Source organism: Crinia signifera, chromosome 1 (genome assembly GCF_055691185.1).
Source record: "Crinia signifera chromosome 1, ASM5569118v1, whole genome shotgun sequence".
NCBI classification, from domain to species: Eukaryota; Metazoa; Chordata; class Amphibia; order Anura; family Myobatrachidae; genus Crinia; species Crinia signifera.
Genome location: NC_139217.1, coordinates 439520443 through 439541475, shown reverse-complemented (window position 1 = coordinate 439541475; position 21033 = coordinate 439520443). Strand labels below are relative to the sequence as shown.

The window sequence follows — 21033 nt, the reverse complement described above, 5'->3', positions numbered from 1 at the left end:
ATGGTTAACATTACTACCTCACGGCACTGATGTCAATCTATATTCATAACGAATAATCTCGTTTGAGATCACATGGGAACACCAGCTGTTGTAGATAACATGGGCTCCATTCAAACAATGCCATTACCCTAACTGTGTGGAGTTTATGTATATTCTCCCCGTAATTGCGTGGGATTTCTCCAGGTACTCCCGTTTTCTCCCACAAACAATTCGGTTTGTCCTTTCTTATGGTTCTCCTTTAAGTTATGTTAGCGGAGTAACACTGGCTGTAGCTTTTATAATTAAAAGCTAATATGGCCTTGACTATGCATCCCTTCAGGGACGCAATCTCACTTTGGTAGAAGTTTTACTGGTTGCCAATGTTGACGGCCTTGTTCATTTCAGCGCCACCATATGCTATATACCAATATGTTGCCTCTTAATCTGTACGACCTATTGTATAGGGGTACATGAATGCATATGTTTATGCTTGTAGGCATTTGTGTATGTACGTGTGTGTGTGTGTGTATATATATATATATATATATATATATATATATATATATATATATATGTGTATATATATGTACATATATATATATATATATATATATATATATATATATATGTACATACACAATATATATATATATATATATATATATGTGGATATATATGTACATATATATATATATATATATATATATATGTACATACACAATATATATATATATATATATATATATATATATATATATATGTGGATATATATAGCGGTGCTAGGTCAGCATTCTCGCTTCTTATATTCAAACAGCGGTTCGATATAGTTTCCTGTTTGTTTTCTAATGTATCTACATACACATACATTATAACCAAAACTGATCCTTTTGGTAAATCCGTGTTTTATACACGCAACAGTACATCTTAAGGCATAGACTGGATAATGATATTATGGAAAAGATGCTTCTGTCTTGAAACCTAAGTGAAAAAGACAGTCCTGTGGGATTTCTGCAAGGTAGAACCTTGGTTTCTAGGTCACCCTGTGCAGATGCAAAAAGGGTGGTTTGTTATCAACCACTAGGGTGACACTCTGAGTGGGCCGGCTATGAGCCTACGGCCACACCACCCTGAACACACCTGATCTCGTCTGATCTTGGAAGCCAAGCAGGGTCAGGCCTGGTTAATACTTGGATGGGAGACCGTCTGGGAATACCAGGTGCTGTAGGCTTAGGCCTCCCGCTTCTTCCAATGGGTGCAGGGCAAGATCCCGGCCTTGTTGGCAAAACTATACCGGCAGATGGACCCTCCCTTCGGAGGTGTTCCTGTGGTTGGTAGGCCATTGGGGTGGACCAATGGTGGATTGATGGCTTTGCGTCATTTACCAGGTCACCCTGTATGTGTCCAGGTCTCGAGACCCTGCAGGTTACAGAGTCCACGCTCTGTTATGTCAGTCCAGTGGCTATTCGTTCGAAGGTAGGCTTTTCCCCATTTTTGCTCCTTCTCAAAGTAATTTGTACATTAAAAGTGGAGGTGGAAGCACCTTAATCCAGGAGAATCTGGTTCTCTGATCTGTGAACCCTGTTAGGGATCTCTCTTATCTGTCTGCCTCTGGGGCCAGAACTGCTCACAGGGTTGTTAAGACAACCTTATTAAGAGCCACGGGATTGAATTCAATCCCAGAATTTACCGTTTGTCTAGGGTTTTGTCCTTTCGGTAGAAGTAGTGGGGGCTGGCCTCCGCCTGTTTTCTTTAAAGGAACAGGGCTCGGCTCTCTCCTTTGTATTCCACAGCCTATGAGCTTTGTGGTACGATCTCCGCTCATTCTGGCAGGGGGTCCTGCAGATCCAACCTCTGGGTGTTACAAACATGGTAGTTTGATAAAATCTTTCTCTGATTCTTTAGGCCCTTTAGGGCTCTTTACAGGCTAACTGGGACAACGGTTTGCCTGTTGACCGTTGCTGCTGGGTGTCTGCCCGGCAGGCTCTGTCAGGTCAATCGCCCTTCATGGTCTTTCATTCTCATAGAACGGATTCTTTGAAACATTACTTTACACCTCACAAGGTGGTTCCTGAATTTCAGGTCATCCAGGAGATAGTGATCCCTGCCCTTTGTAGGCCGGCGGTCTCTCCTAGGCAGCAGTCAACTGGAGATGGTCTGTGCTTTGCACATCTATGTACATCACGCTGTAATACTTTGGCCATCTGACTCTCTCTTTATCCACTAGAGAATTCATAAGAGGGGCTGGTCTGCTACCATGCAGACTATTGCCAGCCGATATCTGCGGTCGTTTATCAAGCAGGATTCCTTGTTCACCTCACTCCCTGTTCTTGCAGGAGTACGGGCTCATTCCACTACATCTGTGGGTGTGTTTCGGGCTTTTACAGGTGGTGCAACGGCAGAGCAACTTGGCAAGGTGGCAACTTGGTCGTCTGCCAACGATTTCTTACGCTTTTTTGCGTTTGTTATGTTTGCCTCTCAGAACTCGGCATTCGGCCAGAATATACTGGCCGCGGCACAGGCGTGTCCCCACCCTTAGGCTGCTTTAGGACATCCCAATGTAATCCCTCTGGCCCCTGACGTCTGCCGCAGAAGAAACTGAGATTTATGTCTTACCTGTTAAATCTCTTTCTTCGAGGACGTCAGGGGCCACAGGGATCCCTCCCTGCCGCGCCTGCTTCATGGTATTGAAGTTCATAGTTCCTCCGTTGAGTGAACTTAGTTATAGGTTCCTTTGTTGAGGTACTTATACATGTCAGTTATGGTTCCTCTGTTGAGCAACCACACACACATATATTTGTTGAATGTGTTACTGTATGGGTTTCTCTTCCTTCTATCTTGTCTCCTGCCTGGCTTTGGGAAAAACTGAAAGTAAGCTAGCCTAGGAGGCGGGGTAGAGGAGGGAGGAGCCAGGGCTGTCTCTAGGCAGTCCAGAAGTTTTATCCTTTCTGGTGCTGGAAAGGGCGTGACCTCACTCTCTACCCAATGTAATCCCTGTGGCCCCTGACGTCCTCGAAGAAAGAGATTTAACAGGTAAGACATAAATCTCAGTATATCATTTGCTCGTGTTTATAAGATGGAAAATGCATTTCTGTCCTGAATGTCGGACTCTTCTTCCATTTTAGGTTTTGATGGGGAAAATGAATCAAGAGGATTTTCAGGCAGAGATGGTAGGTGCATTTGGAATGGGATCATTCATCAGACTGCATTTAGGTCTACAGTCATTAGGTCGACCCCACTAGGTCGACTGGCAGGAAGGTCGACCTGACTTAAGGTTGACATGGACCAAGGTCGACATGGACCAAGGTCGACATGACTTAAGGTCGAATTTGCATAAAGGTCGACATGAGGAAGGTCGACTGGTCATAAGGTCGACATGGGTTTTTCACTGTTTTTTATCTGAATGTCGACACAGTTGGCAATGAGAATCGGACCCTCGCTTCGCTCGCAATGCTTCAGGCACGGTGACTCGCTGCGCTCGGCACACTATTTTATTCTCCCACCACGCCCTAGTGGATGGTAGGGCATGAAACACCGCCTGTCGGCACATGTCGGCTCAAAAAACAGTGAAAAACCCATGTCGACCTTATGACCAGTCGACCTTCCTCATGTCGACCTTTATGCAAATTCGTCCTTAAGTCATGTCGACCTTGGCCCATGTCGACCTTAAGTCAGGTCGACCTTCCTGCCAGTCGACCTAGTGGGGTAGACCTAATGACTGTAGACCTAAGTTCGTTCTAATAGATGACCGCATCCCGTGCATTTAATAGCAGGAATCTTATTATATATATCAAAGGGCTACTGCTCTTTTCTTATACTTGACCTCTCTGCAGCTTTTGACACTGTGGGCCACTCTTTCTGCAAATCATTCACTCCCTTAGTCTGCTTTATACTGCCCTCTCCTAGCTTTCTTCGTCCTTCCTCTGTTCCTTTTCTGTCTCCTATCACTCCAACTCCCCTTCCCCCCGAACAGTAGGCTGTCCCTAAGGTTCTGTACTTGGTACTCTCCTCTCTATATGTCCTCTTTAGGTGAATGATTATCTCTTGACTTCCAGTATCATCTCTATGCTGATACTCATACCTACTGTACCTTCAATAAAATGATCTTTCTCCTGCTCTCCTCACTCGTGTCTCCAACTATCTCTGCTATCTACTCTTGCATGTCCCAGTGCTTTCTCAAACGTAACCTGTCTAGTGGATGCTACACACGTAGCAATGTATGTAGATGATCATTCTGAGTGATGCTAGATGGCTCAGCACACAGTGCTGAACAGCGCTGTCAGAGGCAGTGTTCTCCAGTGAGCAAGAAAAATATGGTCTTTGGCGCTAGGGACCAGGTGCTGTATCTTGCTCCCCTGCAGCCACCGCAAAAGAGGATTGCCACCCTCTAAAGAACAAGAAATACAAAAAAGATTGCAGGGCGCTCAAGGGTGAACAAGAAATGGACAATTTATTAAAAAACAAACACAATATTAAAATAACAAAACAACCATACAATGCATTTAAAATCACACAAATGGTGCACCATTAAATCTAACTTTGGGGATTAATCGTAACCAGAGGTTGGGGATTAGTTCCTCAAAATTGAGGTGTTTGAGTCCCAGTATAATTACTGAATGTGGTAGCAGGTGTCCAGATTTGTTTTAAAGTTCTCAAATCAGAACTGTAGGGTAAATATTCTCCAGTGAGCAAACTGGCCCTGATCAATTTATAACCTTCGTGCGGGTTTGTTAATTGGCAAGAGAAATCGATGCACGTGGTGACACATCGCTATGGCCCCCACGCACTGCGATGATTTAATTAAATTCAGTAATCTTGCTCAGAAAATACCTGTATATCGCTCAGTGTGTGGGGCCCATAAGACTGAGCTGATCTTCCTCCCACTATCCCACACAATCTCTCCACCTACAATCTCATTATGTATTGATGTCGCTACTAATTCGTCTAGCCTCCAAGTGCACTGTCTTTGAGTAATCCTGGACTCCACTAGGGGGCACAGGAAGAATCCTTACAGTCTGTATAGGCTTGGCTGGCATTCACAAAAAGATTTAAGTTAAACCCCCACAGTGCCTGGCCTTCCAATCCCTTATACCAAGCTCCAGCCTGCCATATTTTCTCCTTCGGGAGACATCAGGGGCCACAGCTTTACTTTGGGTAATAGGAGTGGGAGTGAGCTCCAGCACCCTAGAGGATAACTTTAACTGCCTCCCAGGCAGTCAGGCTCCTCCCCTCCTATACCCCACCTCCAGGTCACGGACCTCAGTTTTTCTAGGGTGCTGGCAGGAGCCAGATGCACCCAAAAGAGGGGCTGCTATTTAGCAGCCATAACTTTAATTTTTTTTTTTTATTATTTTTGATCAGAATAGACCCCTGCACTGCTGGCTCCAACACCCGGGTCCGGCGCTGCCTCGCCACCCGCGGGTGGGGACCAGCAGCGGCCCCCGGGCACTGGGGAGCCTGCAGCCACAGCCGGACGCCGGGGACCACAGGCGCCCGCTTCAGAAGAACCGGGACGGCACTGTGAGTAATGCCGGGAGCGTGTGCGATAGCGCAGCGAGGCGCATAGAGATGGCTGCTACAGCCGGCGAGGGGTGACCGCCGGCTGTGCTAGCAAGCGGTCGGCCGGCTCGCCGCCCCACCAGGGTAACTAGTTTGTGGGCAGCAGCGCTGGTATGCGGGGCCGCCCGGCGCGCGCCGGATCCCCGCCATTTTACCAGCGCTGCATGTGGACACCTTCCCTGGGGCCATTTGTTAGCAGGGGGAGGAGGCTCCCCCCACATCAGCCCCTCCCCCGGGGACAGTAGGCAGGGAACTGTGCTTGGCGCACAGAGAGTTCCCGCCACTGACATCCCTTCCTGTCTGCCTGGCTGCACGTGAGGAGGGACACGGAGAAGCTCCAGTGCCACCCGGGGTTCCATTCTTTCACTGCCAGGAGGCTTGGGCAAGTCCCCCCTGTACATCTCCTGCGGGACACAGGTCACAGTTATTGAGTGCTCCAGTCAGCCATAGCTGCTGCAAGAGCCTAGTGCCATTGACTTTCTATTTGCATTGTATGCCTCTGTATGCTTGCTGTATATGTGTACTTATTAACCCAATAGCTGCTGCAGTGTATTTGGTGTCTTTTTGTACTCAGCCCTCCTGTACTTACAGTAGTTATGCCAAAGAGCAAGTCCAAAAAGGGGGACGCCCCAGCATTGCTGTCATGCACAGCCTGTAATGCGGGCCTATCTCCCCTGGACTATGTACAGGACGGCGTATGCGCAGGCTGCTACAATGCGCAGGCGCTGCCCACGCCTACGGCCTCCTCTCAGGAGCCTGCTTGGGCCTCATCCCTTGTGCAGATGATGGCGCAGCTAGTTGATAAAGTCTCGGCTGCGCTGCCCCAGCGGTCCATGCCGTCCTCATCGGCAGCGAGTGCAGCCCCCCCAGCATTGGATGCCCAGGGGGAGGGTCCACTGCCCGCAGATACACGCAGGCTTTTAGTTAGAAGACCGTCGCCACGCCTCCCCCTCCTCAGGCAGGATACTGACGATGAGGAGGAGGAGGAGCAAGACGATGTCGATGATGATGACTATGTGGAGGAGGCAGTCGATGACGCCATTGACGTCGCCGCTGACATAGGGGATGCCTGTGTTGGAGAGGACCCCCCTTCTCATAGAGACCCCCTGTCTCGCCTTGATGTACCAGGCCTGATTACAGCGGTTAAGAAGGTCCTGCTAGTAGACGACCAGGCTGACCCGCCTGCGGAGTCGGGCCCTATCTTTAAGCGCCCTAAACGCTCCTTCAGTCGCTTTCCCAAGTCCGATAACCTGGACTCGGTCATTAAGGAAGCTTGGGAGGTCCCTAATAGGAAGTTTATCATTCACAAACGTTTCTCCTTCCTCTATCCTCTCCCCCAGGAGGACAGGATCCCCTGGGAGACAGCCCCCAGGGTAGACGCTCATGTGGCAAAACTGGTTAAAGCCTCCTTGTTGCCCATACCTACAGCGTCTCTTAAGGATACGGCGGATAGGAAGTTGGAAAACTTCCTGAAGCTGATATACACCACGGCAGGGGCAGCGGGCAGGCCGGCCCTGGCGTCAGCCTGGGTGGCTATGGCTCTAACTAAATGGACTGCTGCCCTCACAACAGGGGTGTCTGAGGGGGCCCCAGCAGATACCCTTCTGCCGACTATAGAATTGATACATCAGGCTGCCCTCTACTTAGGCGAAGCGGCGCTTGATTCCGCTACTCTCTCCTCCAGGGTGTCAGCTTCAGCAGTGGCTGCTCGCAGATCACTTTGGTTGCGCTCCTGGAAGGCGGACACGGATTCGAAGAGGGCCAAATGGAAGCCCTTCCATTCGATGGTTCCCTCTTGTTTGGTCCTGAGCTGGACAGGATGGTGGCTACGGTGGCAGCATCAAAGACTGCCTTCCTACCATCCACCCCGACTACACGGCCCCGGCCGGCCTTTCAGTCCTTTCGGTTTCAGGGCCGTGGTAGAGGACAGTCCTTCTCCTCCAGATCTTCCCAGGGAGGCAGATCCTCCCGTGCTAGGGGCAGACGTCCCTGGGCCACAAGACGCCCTGACCCAAAGCCGGCGGACAAGCCCGCTGCATGACAGGGGGGGCCCCCACCGGGAGGACCCCAGGGTGGGCGGTCGCCTGTTGGAGTTTTCCCCCATCTGGTTGGAATCCACCACAGACGCGTGGGTTCAGGAGGTGGTCTCTCGGGGCTACTCCTTAACTTTTTGGCATCGCCCACCAACATCGTTCTTTTCCACGAGTCTTCCATCAGACCCGGAAAAGCGCTAGAACAGGCAGTCCAACGTTTGCTTCAAACAGGGGTCATCATACCCGTCCCCTTGTCCCAAAGGGGTTCGGGGTTTTACGCCAGCCTCTTCTTGGTCAGGAAACCAAACGGTTCCTACAGGCCCATTCTCAACCTAAAGAAGCTAAACAAGTTTGTACGGGTCCCAAAATTCAGGATGGAGACTCTGCGCTCCATTGTCCTGGCCCTTCAGCCAGGGGACTTCATGGCATCCCTGGACATTCAGGATGCGTACTTACACATCCCCATTCGCCCAGAACACCAGCGGTTCCTGCGCTTTGCCATCCTGGACCAACATTTCCAGTTCCGAGCTCTACCATTTGGTCTATCCACTGCTCCCCGGGTGTTCACAAAGGTGATGGCAGTAATGGGCAGCAGTCTGCGCAACCAGGGGATCCGGATACTCCCATATCTGGACGACCTGTTGATTCTTGCTCCGTCTGCAGAACTTCTCCAGGACCACCTGAGGGTGGTAATACAGCTTCTGGAGCGACACGGCTGGATCATCAATTGGGACAAGTCCTCATTGATTCCGGCACAGTCGATGGTTCACCTAGGGGCCAGGTTGGACACCATCCATCAGAGGATCTACCTGCCGGAGGACCGTCGTCTGATTCTACAGTCCAGAGTCCGTCGGCTCCTCCATCCTCGAAGGGTGTCCATACATGCCTGCATGAAGGTACTGGGTTCCATGGTGTCGACTTTCGACATGGCAGAATATGCCCAGTTCCATTCTCGCCCCCTTCAGAAGGAGATCCTCTCCAAGTGGTCGGGATCCTACCTCTCTCTCCGATCTCAGGTGATAACCTTATCACCGACAACCCGTCTCTCTCTTTCGTGGTGGCTCCTAGACCAGAACCTCACGTTGGGACGCCCATTCTGGATCCATCAGTGGACCCTTCTCACTACGGACGCCAGTCTCCGCGGGTGGGGAGAGGTCACTTGCCAGAGGTCTTTCCAGGGCCTTTGGTCTACATCGGAGGCCAAGCTCCAAATCGATGTCCTCGAACTGAGGGCGGTCTTCCGAGCCCTTTGCCTGGCAGAACCCTGGCTGAGGGGTCGTCCGGTGCAGGTCCAGTCGGACAATTCCACCACAGTGGCTTATATAAACCACCAGGGTGGCACCCGCAGCAGGGCGGCAATGATGGAAACATCCCGCATCTTTCAGTGGGCGGAGAAGAAAATTCCAGCTCTATCGGCGGTCTTTATTCCGGGAGTCCAGAATTGGGAAGCGGACTACCTAAGCCGTCAAACACTGAATGCCGGCGAATGGTCCCTCCATCAGGAGGTTTTCCAGATGCTGGTACATCGGTGGGGCTTACCCGAAGTGGACTTGATGGCCTCTCAACACAACCACAAGGTTCCCTCTTACGGAGCCAGGGCCCGCGACCCGGCCGCCATCTTGGTGGACGCTCTGTCCGCTCCGTGGCCGTTCAGGCTGATGTATGCCTTCCCGCCATTCTCCCTCCTCTTGCGACTGATTCGCAAGCTGAAGGCGGAGGGAGGCACATTGATCCTCGTGGCCCCGTATTGGCCCAGGCGAGTCTGGTTCTCAGACCTCCAGGCTCTGTCGGTGGCCCCCCCGATCCGCTTGCCTCTGCGTCGGGACCTTCTCTCTCAGGGTCCGTGTCTGCATCCAGACCTGAGGCGTCTGGCTTTGACGGGGTGGCTGTTGAGACCTCCCTCTTGAGATCTAGCGAGAGCTTATCATCGGGTTTGGAGGGCTTACTTCGTTTGGTGTAGGACTCGCCACTTCAATCCTAAGTCTTACCGCCTGGCTCGGATTCTATCCTTCTTACAGAAGGGCCTGGAGGCTGGATTGCGCTTATCTACCTTGAAGGTTCAAGTCTCGGCTTTGTCCATCTTGTTTCGCCGACGATTAGCACTGTTGCGGGATGTCCGCACATTCATGCAGGGGGTTCTGCGTATCCAGCCTCCCTTTGTCCCCCCGGTTGCTCCGTGGGACCTTTCCCTTGTGCTATCTGCACTTCAGAAACCACCGTTTGAGCCTTTGCGGTCAGTGGACCTGTGTTGGCTCACCTGGAAAACGGTTTTCTTATTGGCAATAGCATCAGCTCGGAGGGTGTCCGATCTGTCTGCCCTGTCTTGTAAGTCCCCCTTCCTGGTCTTACACAATGACCGGGCGGTTCTTCGTACTGTCCCTTCTCACTTACCAAAAGTGGTGTCCAGTTTCCACGTTAACCAGGAAATCGTGGTTCCGGCCTTTCAAGGGCCAGATGCATCTTTGGATCAATCATCCTTGGATGTTGTACGGGCGCTGCGCATCTATGTGCGCCGCTCCCGGTCCTTTCGCAAGACGGACTCCCTCTTTGTGCTGTATGGCTTTCAAAAGAGGGGATGGCCGGCCACTAAACAGACTATTGCCCGCTGGCTTCGTTCTGTCATCCGGCAGGCATACCTGGGTGCCTCTCTCCCGGTTCCGGCTGGTATCCGGGCACATTCCACTAGGTCTGTGGGAGCGTCTTGGGCTGTTCGGGGCGGTGCTACAGCTGAGCAAGTTTGCAGAGCTGCGACATGGTCGTCAGCTGCTACTTTTGTGCGTTTTTACGCTTTTGATACATTTGCCTCCCAGGACTCTGCCTTCGGGCAGAGCGTGTTGGCTGCGGCGCAGGCGCGTCCCCACCCATAGGTGGCTGCTTTAGGACGTCCCAAAGTAAAGCTGTGGCCCCTGATGTCTCCCGAAGGAGAAAATGAGATTTGTCTTATCTGGTAAATCTCTTTCTTCGAGGACATCAGGGGCCACAGGGATCCCTCCCTGCCGCGCCTGCTTCAGTTAAGTTACAAGTTACATTTCACTGGTTATATATTACTCCTCTGTTGAGGGTACTAACATGTTTCAGAATGTGTCTCTGTGTGGTGCTTCTCTTCCTTCTCTCCTGTCTCCTGCCATGGCTTGTTAAAAAACTGAGGTCCGTGGCCTGGAGGTGGGGTATAGGAGGGGAGGAGCCTGACTGCCTGGGAGGCAGTTAAAGTTATCCTCTAGGGTGCTGGAGCTCACTCCCACTCCTATTACCCAAAGTAAAGCTGTGGCCCCTGATGTCCTCGAAGAAAGAGATTTACCAGGTAAGACATAAATCTCATTTTTCTTTTGATGTCAAAGAGCAGACACCATATTTTAGGGGTGAAACCGGGGTTTTTATTTCATTGTTTAATGGGAGTGACTCGGCCAAGAGCCGGTCACCCAGTGTAGCTTCTCCGACACCTCTTGTCGGGGCGGTAGCACTAGCACCATACTACAGTAGTGACTTCTGTTGCGGCCCCCCTCTGCTGCATCAGCTGTGGAACTCTGTCTTGACTGCCCAGAGGGTTCTGCAGGCCGTAACAGGTGCTGAGGTTTTGAGTATGACCGTAATCCCTACAGGGGAGCTCCTTTTTAGTGGTGAGGGATGCAGTTACGATCCCGGCGGTCGGGATCCCCGGCGTTCAGAATCCCGACCGCTGAAATGCAGACACTTTCTCCCTTCTGGGGTGTCCACGACACCCCTGGAGGGAGAATAAATTAGTGTGCCGAGCGTAGCGAGGCACCTGGCCCGCTGCGTGGCGAGCGATGAGGGGCCGCTGCGTGGCGAGCGCAGCGAGCCCGCAAGTGGGGGCGATCCATGTCTCCCCCCCACCCCCCCTGTCGGCATTTCGGCTGTCGGGATTCTGAACGCCGGGATCCCGACCGCCGGGATTCAATACTGAATCTAGTGGTGATACATACCTGCTGCAGGGGACAGCAGGGTAGGCAAATACAGTGTTGGCCCAGCCTACTGCACTTTTTCGCTAGCCTACCAGGGCACAGCAGGTGTGCAGGATACCTGGGGTTTAGCATCTGAGGTGGAGGGTGCCCACCTCTGCCCCTGGGAATTGATATCCATTCTCTCATGGCCTGTCACAGGCTAAATCTGCTTCCCTCTCTGTTGGAAAGAGAGGGGTTAACTCTGTGACCATGTGCCTTAGTCCCTGAGGGGCAGATGTATCATAGCAGCGCTTATCGCGCCGCTATGATACTTCCTGCTTCGCCTCAATAGCGAGGCGAAGCAGGAAGGGACATCGACAAGATGTATTAACATCTTGTCTGCCGAAGCGGGGGAGCGTTAACTCCCCCCTTCGGCGATGTCCCTTTCTGGAGATAGCGCATCAGTTAATACTGATGCGCTATCTCCTGTCCCCCGGCCGGCTGCACTGGGCATGCGCGGGATCTCGCTGTTCACGCGAGATCCCCAGCGCAGCCCAGACCTAACAGCAGGGACAGCGCTGTCCCTGCTGTTTAGATAGGGCTTCGCCAGCCTGATGCTGGCGAAGCCAAAGCAGGCTTTGTGCGGAGCGGTCAGCGATGCTGACCGTTCATACATTCGGCCTGCTATCATTTTGATAGCAGCGCCGATATGGACAGGGGCGCATAGCGCCCCTGTCCATTACCGCATCTCACCTGCTTCATACATGGGGGAGAAGCAGTATCAGTGCACATAACGTGCGCTAATACCCGTTCTCCCCCATAACGACGGATCATACATCTGCCCCTGAATGAGAAACTCCACCAGAATCAGAACCAGTATGAGCATCCACCCTTACTTAGGTAATGACACAGCTAGTACATAGACTTGCATCTCGGCCTCTGGCCACTCCTTAGAATATGGTGCCTCTGGCTGCCCCTGCAGGGGTTGCAGCCTCAGCGTTCGGCCCATACTCCTCTCAATTGGAGCCACCAATGAACAGTTGGTCCAGTGTTTGACTCAAATCTCCAGCTCCATGCAACACATCCTACAATGTGTGAGAGAGAGAGAAGTATTTGTCCTGGTGTGGTGCACCAATAAGAGCAATACAATAAAAAATAATTGGTTTATTAAAAGGAGCAAAATATTAAAGACACATAACAAATTAGAGAAACACTTTGTCTTTTTACACACTTCCTCCCAAGGAGCTGTCTAAATGGGAGACCCCTCCACCAATAGATCCACACGCGGTGCATCCTTTACGTTCCTATAGAAGATACTACTTCCCTAAAAGATCCCATAAACATGTCTGGGACAAGGCAGTATCTTCCACAACGGGTTCAATGTCATCATTTCTGTTACACATCCCAATCCAGAATTTGCCACCTTCTCCAGGAACACATGGTGTCTATACACTCCTGCATGATGGTTTTATGGTCTATGGCAGGCATGTCCAAACTATGGTCTTCCAGCTGTTGTGAAATTACACATCCCAGCATGCCTTTTATCATTCCTTAATAGGAAAAACTGTGGTAAGGCATGATGGAACTTGTAGTTTCTCCTTCATCCATTAGATGTCACTGGAGTTAAGCTGGCCATGCATCAGAAAGATTAATCTTAAGATCAATTGCGCTCATGATTGTGTACAATTTCTTCTGCGGCAGACGTCAGGGGCCACAGGGATTACATTGGGTAGAGAGTGAGGTCACGACCTTTCCAGCACCAGAAAGGATAAAACTTCTGGACTGCCCAGAGACAGCCCTGGCTCCTCCCTCCTCTACCCCGCCTCCTAGGCTAGCTTACTTTCAGTTTTGATTGTGCTGGCAGGAGCCAACACGCATTTTGAAAGGGCTGCTGTTAAAGCAGCTTAAACTTCGTTTTGAATTTTTTTTTTTATTCTTATTTTTACACTGACTGGAGTCAGTGACAGAGCAGCAGCACTGGGGGTCTGTTAGATCCCTGCACTGCGCTCCATCACCCGGGACCCGGCAGCCCAACACCACCCACGTGGCTCCCACAAGCGGAGGTGTTCGGCTGGCTCTGAAGCACTGGAGAGCACAGCCGCGACGGGGACCGGGACATCAGCGGTGACAACCGTTTTCAGGTAACGCGCTCCCCGCTGGGAGTGCGAATGCGCACGCAGTTATAGCGGCTGAGCAGCCCGGTGGGGGGGATCGCCGGGCTGCACTAGCAAGCGGCCAGAACGCCTCCTTTCACTAGGTGTGCACCCTGACCCGCTGGACCACCAGGGAGACTTTGAGTGTGGGCAGCGGCGTCGGTATGCGGGGCCGCCCGGCAAGCGCCGGATCCCCGCCATTTTACCGACGCCGCATGAGTCATGAAATCCCGGTGGCCATTTGCTAGTAGGGGGAAGGGAGCCTCTCCTCACACAGCCCCTCTCCCGGAGACAGGAGCTAGGATGTACCCACGGGGTTTCCAGCCCTGATCTCTTCCTGCCTGCCTGCTGCACGTGTAAGAAGGACACAGAGAGCTCTCTGCCAGTCTGGAGTTCCATCTCTTCACTGCCGGGCCATATGGGCAAATCCCACCTGTACCTCTCCTACTGGAGCACAGGGTACAGTACTTTATGCTCCTGCCGGCCTATGTGCTTTGCGGAGCTCAGTGCCACTTTTATTATTATATGCATTGTGCTGTGTCTCATAACTGTGTTAACACCATCACTGCATGTCAGAAGTATAGGTGTTAGCTGTACCAGTTTAGCTGCCTCTTGTACAATGTCAGAGGACAGCGATAGTGACATAGGGACTCCTATATTGGTGTCCTGCACACATTGCAAGGCTGGCCCAAGTACCACCGGCCAGCCTGGGCATATGAGTATAGCCTGATGGCGCGGCTACCCTTTCAAAAAGGGACGCCGTTGTAAGGACGGAGTCCATGGTACTTTCCCAGCTATCAGGCGGTTCTGGCGGTCATTTTAACATACTTGCCGCCATTGCACGCTGCTGGAGGCTCCTGACTGCTAATGCCAGGGCTGTGCTCAAGCTTGTCCTGGTTAACTGCATATTGAATGCAGGTGCTCCCCCATGTTCTGTGTTCAGACAGTGGGGTTTAGAGCATAGTGGGACAGTATTGGGCTGTATGTAAATTAGGTCATATCACTCCTGTGTTATATACCATGGTGTTGTTGATTGGCCTGTGGCAGCTCATCTCCTTATACTGTCTCTCTTATCCAGTGATTCTATCTCTGGTTACCTATACCTACTCTCTCTCCCTGTGTGTGTGTAGTGTATATATTGTCAGGTGGAAAGTGTATAACTCAGTTTACATTGTCATCTGAGGCCTGAGGCCATATACCCTGTTGCCTTGCCTGATGTATTTTTCCTCCGTGACATAGAGATCGTTAGATTTCTGCAATAAGCCTCTAATTGTGCAATGTGTATCTGCTGGCTGACAAAATAAAAACCCCTTCTTGCTTTCTTCCAGAAAGATACTGTGTTCTCAGATTACGGTTTATGGGGGGACAGTTTGCTGCCAGCTAGGTCATACAGAGGACAGCAGGAAGTCTTATACCCTGCTATCAGGGTGACACAGAGGTCACTGCCTTACTCTAATGCACAGATACTGAGGGTAACATTGCACTGTCACATACAGAGGACAGCAGGAAGTCTTATACCCTGCTATCAGAGTGACACAGAGGTCACTCCATTAATCAAAGGCAAGGGCAGCAATGTCTAATGCAGGTAGCATGACTTGTATGTTACTAACTCATGAGTTAGCAAAGTTATCCATAGCAAGTCAATTAGAAATCACAGTGTGTGCAGCCATTACAGTTCTGGTCCAGACACTTGGTGTAAGACACCTCTGCTAACTTTTAAACTCTGTCGGAACATAGTCCAGGCCTGTTTTACCCTAATAAAGCAATAGCTCAATCAGCAACGCTCCCGTCTCTTAAGTAGACAAGGCGCACGGCTATAAGGATTCAGTACCCACAATACAGGGGTTATTTCATGTTCTGACAGGGCACTATGGTAAACGTCACCAACGGTGGACTCTGAGATGTAATTTCTCCACAGGATAACCTTTGGTATTCCTGGTCATTGGAAGTTGGAACATTGCACTGTCACATACAGAGCTGGTTGTGGTGTGTACGCACAATACAATCCAGTGTGGGATCTGACTATGTAGTCGGATTTACATTAGGATCACATGCATCTAACATGCAGATCGCACATTTGAGATAATTTGACTTAGTATTCCTCCAGGCCTCTAGTAGCCTTGCACCCCAGCGGGGTAGCATTTTTGGGAGATGCAGCTGTGGAGGTGCAGTACGAATTGTGTAATGGTTAACATTACTACCTCACGGCACTGATGTCAATCTATATTCATACCACACTGGATATGCCCAATCTCATTTGAGATCACATGGGAACACCAGCTGTTGTAGATAACATGGGTTCCATTCAAACAACGCCATTACCCTAACTGGGTGGAGTTTATGTATATTCTCCACGTAATTGCGTGGGATTACTCCGGGTGCTCCCGTTTTCTCCCACAAACAATTCGGTTTGTCATTTCTTATGGTTCTCCTTTAAGTTATGTTAGCGGAGTAACACTGGCTGTAGCTTTTATAATTAAAAGCTAATATGGCCTTGACTATGCATCCCTTCAGGGACGCAATCTCACTTTGGTAGAAGTTTTACTGGTTGCCAATGTTGACGGCCTTGTTCATTTCAGCGCCACCATATGCTATATACCAATATGTTGCCTCTTAATCTGTACGACCTATTGTATAGGGGTACATGAATGCATATGTTTATGTTTGTAGGCATTTGTGTGTGTACATGTGTGTATATATATGTACATACACAATATATATATATATATATATGTGTATGTATGTATGTATATATATATATATATATATATATATATATATATGTATATGTATGTATGTATATTAGTGGATATATATAGCGGTGCTAGGTCAGCATTCTCGCTTCTTACATTCAAACAGCGGTTCGATATAGTTTCCTGTTTGTTTGTTTTCTAATGTATCTACATACACATACATTATAACCAAAACTGATCCTTTTGGTAAATCCGCGTTTTATACACGCAACAGTACATCTTAAGACATAGACTGGATAATGCTATTATGGAAAAGATGCTTCTGTCTTGAAACCTAAGTGAAAAAGACAGTCCTGTGGGATTTCTGCAAGGTAGAACCTTGGTTTCTAGGTCACCCTGTGCAGGTCCAGTCGGGTGATGCAAAAAAGGGTGGTTTGTTATCAACCACTAGGGTGACACTCTGAGTGGGCCGGCTATGAGCCTACGGCCACACCACCCTGAACACGCCTGATCTCGTCTGATCTTGGAAGCCAAGCAGGGTCAGGCCTGGTTAGTACTTGGATGGGAGACCATCTGGGAATACCAGGTGCTGTAGGCTTAGGCCTCCCGCTTCTTCCAATGGGAGCGCAAGATCCCGGCCTTGTTGGCAAAACTATACCAACAGATGGACCCTCCCTTCGGAGGTGTTCCTGTGGTTGGTAGGCCATTGGGGTGGACCAATGGTGGTTTGATGGCTTTGCGTCACATTTACCAGGTCACCCTGTATGTGTCCAGGTCTCGAGACCCTGCAGGTTACAGAGTCCACGCTCTGTTATGTCAGTCCAGTGGCTATTCGTGCGGAGGTAGGCTTTTCACCATTTTTGCTCCTCCTCAAAGTAATTTGTACATTAAAAGTGGAGGTGGGGGCACCTTAATCCAGGAGAATCTGGTTCTCGGATCTGTGAACCCTGTTAGGGGTCTCTCTTATCTGTCTGCCTCTGGGGCCAGAACTGCTCACAGGGCTGTTAAGACAACCTAATTAAAAGCCACGGGATTGAATTCAATCCCAGAATTTACCGTTTGTCTAGGGTTTTGTCCTTTCGGTAGAAGTAGTGGGGGCTGGCCTCCGCCTGTTTCTTTAAAGCAACAGGGCTCAGCTCTCTCCTTTGTATTCCACAGCCTATGAGCTCTGTGGTATGATCTCCGCTCATTCTTGCAGGGGGTCCTGCAGATCCAACCTCTGGTTGTTACAAACATGGTGGTTTGATAAAATCTTTCTCTGATTCTTTGGGCCCTTTAGGGCTCTTTACAGGCTAACTGGGACAACGGTTTTCCTGTTGACCGTTGCTGCTGGGTGTCTGCCCGGTAGGCTCTGTTAGGTCAATCGCCTTTCATAGTCTTTCATTCTCATAGAACGGATTCTTTGAAACGTTACTTTACACCTCACAAGGTGTTTCCTGAATTTCAAGTCATCCAGGAGATAGTGATCCCTGCCCTTTGTAGGCCGGCGGTCTCTCCTGGGCAGCAATCAACTGGAGATGGTCTGTGCTTTGCACGACTATGTACATCACGCTGTAATACTTTGGCCATCTGACTCTCTCTTTATCCACTAGAGAATTCATAAGAGGGGCTGGTCTGCTACCATGCAGACTATTGCCAGCCGATATCTGCGGTCGTTTATCAAGCAGGATTCCTTGTTCACCTCACTCTCCGTTCTTGCAGGGGTACGGGCTCATTCCACTACATCTGTGGGTGTGTTTCGGGCTTTTACAGGTGGTGCAACGGCAGAGCAACTTGGCAAGGCGGCAACTTGGTCGTCTGCCAACGATTTCTTACGCTTTTTTGCGTTTGTTATGTTTGCCTCTCAGAACTCGGCATTCGTCCAGAATATACTGGCCGCGGCACAGGCGCGTCCCCACCCTTAGGTGGCTGCTTTAGGACATCCCAATGTAATCCCTCTGGCCCCTGACGTCTGCCGCAGAAGAAACTGAGATTTATGTCTTACCTGTTAAATCTCTTTCTTCGAGGACGTCAGGGGCCACAGGGATCCCTCCCTGCCGCGCCTGCTTCATGGTATTGAAGTTCATAGTTCCTCCGTTGAGTGAACTTAGTTAAAAGTTCCTTTGTTGAGGTACTTATACATGTCACAGTTATGGTTCCTCTGTTGAGCAACCACACACACATATATTTGTTGAATGTGTTACTGTATGGGTTTCTCTTCCTTCTATCTTGTCTCCTGCCTGGCTTTGGAAAAAACTGAAAGTAAGCTAGCCTAGGAGGCGGGGTAGAGGAGGGAGGAGCCAGGGCTGTCTCTGGGCAGTCCAGAAGTTTTATCCTTTCTGGTGCTGGAAAGGTCGTGACCTCACTCTCTACCCAATGTAATCCCTGTGGCCCCTGACGTCCTCGAAGAAAGAGATTTAACAGGTAAGACATAAATCTCAGTTTCCCTTGAAATCCCCGGCAGTCCTTGGTGGTTTTTGGACACACAATCTACTCACAGTCCATCATACAATCAGTCATACAATCCATCTGCATGATTGTGTACACAAGATGTGCACACAATCTGCATACAATCCATCTTACAATCAATTGAGATTGTATGATTGGGTACAATATCTTTCTGATGTATGGCCACCTTTACGCTGGGGCAGTGGTTCCCAAACTTTTTTAAATCACGGCACCCTAGAGCATGGGTCTTCAACCTGTGGCCCTCCAGATGTTGTGAAACTACATGTTCCAACATGCATTGCCACATTTTTTCCTATAAGAGCATGCCAAAAAACCTCAGGGCATGCTGGGACATGTAGTTCCACAACATCTGGAGGGCCACAGGTTGAAGACCTGTGCCCTAGAGCATCAAAACATTTTCAAAGCACCCCTAGTTCAAATGCTTCTTATCGAGATATTCAGAGATAAAAAAAAATCAAATTAAGTGCATTGTTTTTTATGTCCGTTATCTGGTGAGGGACAGGATTTGCTTCTGTTTGTCCACATATACAAGCACTGGTTTTGCCTGGTACATTGACCATAAATAAAATGAATTGATCTGGGTCCACCAACCCAAGGCACCCCTGCAAGTGTCCTAAACGTAGGCACACAGTTTGGGAACCACTGCACTGGGGAATAGTTAATGAACAAAGCAGCAATTTTTTTTTTTTTTTTTTTTACAAGAGGACAGGCAGATAGTTGCTGCTACTATCTGCCTGCTACGAAGGAGCCTGCTGCTGCTATGGTTTGTGCCCGGCTCCCTGGGTGCAGAGACCACGTCTCTGGAGATGTAATGGGCGCCGCTCACCGAGGTGCATTCCGGCGATCCTCACAGCCAACGGCAGTGCTGCAGCTGGCGAGTATTCCCTGCTCCGCTGTTAGCAGCGGAGGTCAGGATTTTTACAAGGCGGATTTTTTAAATCTGGCGCCATTAGAGAAGATCGCATCCGGATGGGGGGGCAGAGCTGCCGCGTGGTGCTCCCAACAAGCCTGACTCTCCCCAGCGTTTCAGTGTGTATACTGTGGTCTTTTTTTTTTGTACTTTGCACCACTGGTCACGCTGCTGGAAGCTCTCCTGTGTCACTTCACGCTCCACCAAAGGCTGCAAAGAACACTCCTTTCTCCTGGTGACCATCCTGCTACAGCACTACCCGGTCTGAGTTAGTGGGGGTTAGAACTAGGTGAAGACAGTCGGGCTTTGTTAACAATTAGGGCTATAGCGCTCCCTGTGTATATATACCACAGAGAGAGAAAAGCAAGTCTGCACACTAGTTTTCTTCCCCTTATATGTGGGGGTATTCCACCTTGTTTTCACTGGTGGGGGTGCTGTCTTAACAACCAAATAATACAAGCAAACAAGAGGAGAGAAGAGCGGTTGCAAGTTTGGACGCACACAAAGGCACTGATTCTGTGTGGTTACTAAATTCAATTTTTTTATAAAAAATGACCCGTCTGTTTTTCTTTTATTTCACTAACTCTGGGTCATGCTTACATGTAATTAGACAAGACGAAATAAGGGGTTAAAATCACATACTTTGGATAAACTAAAATAGAATATGTGACAAAGAGAGGTTGGGAAATTGGTGCAGAAAAATAGCTTTAAAAGGGTGCAGGGCCTTTGTTACGCCGTGTGTATTTCTCTAACGGAGTTTTAGAAGCACTGGCAAGATTTTAAGTGTATCACTTTATTTTCTGGCACACAGCCCAGGCTTTTATACATACGAGATGGGTTTGCTACTGTAACTTTTTGATATATTTTTATAAAAAAATGTAATTTAGTAACCACACAGTTTGGTGTGCGTCCAAACTTGCAGCCGCTCTTATCTCCTCTTGTTTGCTTATATATACCATAGCGCTGTTTAGACCCTGTGGCAGCTTTTCCTTTTCACGGTCTCTCCCATCCATTGTTTCTATCTGGATCTTCTATACCTACTCTCCCTTGGGTGTGTGGTAGTGTGTAGACCTCTGTGTGCCTTATAATTGTCTATTATGGCAGGGGGAAGCTCAAAGAGAATTGCTTGTAAAACGTCTAATTCCAAATTTACACCTTCCTCTGCAGGGATTTTATACTGTGATAAATGCACTGTAAATCTCCTCTATCACAAGCCCCAGCAGACCCCCCCCCCCCCTTCTGGGCCACACAGCGTCATGTCACGCTTATCCTCTGAGCGCTCAGTCTCCAAAAGATAGACATCTAGAAGCCAGCAGAGTGATTTAGTCTCTGCGGTACAGAGCCTTAGCTCTGGGGCAATCT

At 49.6% G+C, this 21033-nt stretch overlaps 1 protein-coding gene and 2 non-coding genes across 4 annotated transcripts in view; all 3 read left to right on the top strand.

The window, feature by feature from the left end:
* Positions 1 to 21033, top strand: part of DDX4 (DEAD-box helicase 4) — a 143848-nt gene that overhangs the window by 78117 nt on the left and 44698 nt on the right. For both annotated transcript variants that reach the window (XM_083153586.1, XM_083153576.1), the window contains one exon: positions 3102 to 3146. In XM_083153586.1, coding sequence (XP_083009712.1) covers positions 3102 to 3146 — 45 coding nt within the window. The remainder of the gene's footprint in view (positions 1 to 3101; positions 3147 to 21033) is intronic.
* On the top strand, positions 1089 to 1207 carry LOC146034665 (5S ribosomal RNA). Its single transcript, XR_014460075.1, has one exon. It is a non-coding gene; the product is annotated as a 5S ribosomal RNA (ribosomal RNA).
* Positions 16793 to 16911, top strand: LOC146047564 (5S ribosomal RNA). The gene has a single exon (XR_014466040.1). It is a non-coding gene; the product is annotated as a 5S ribosomal RNA (ribosomal RNA).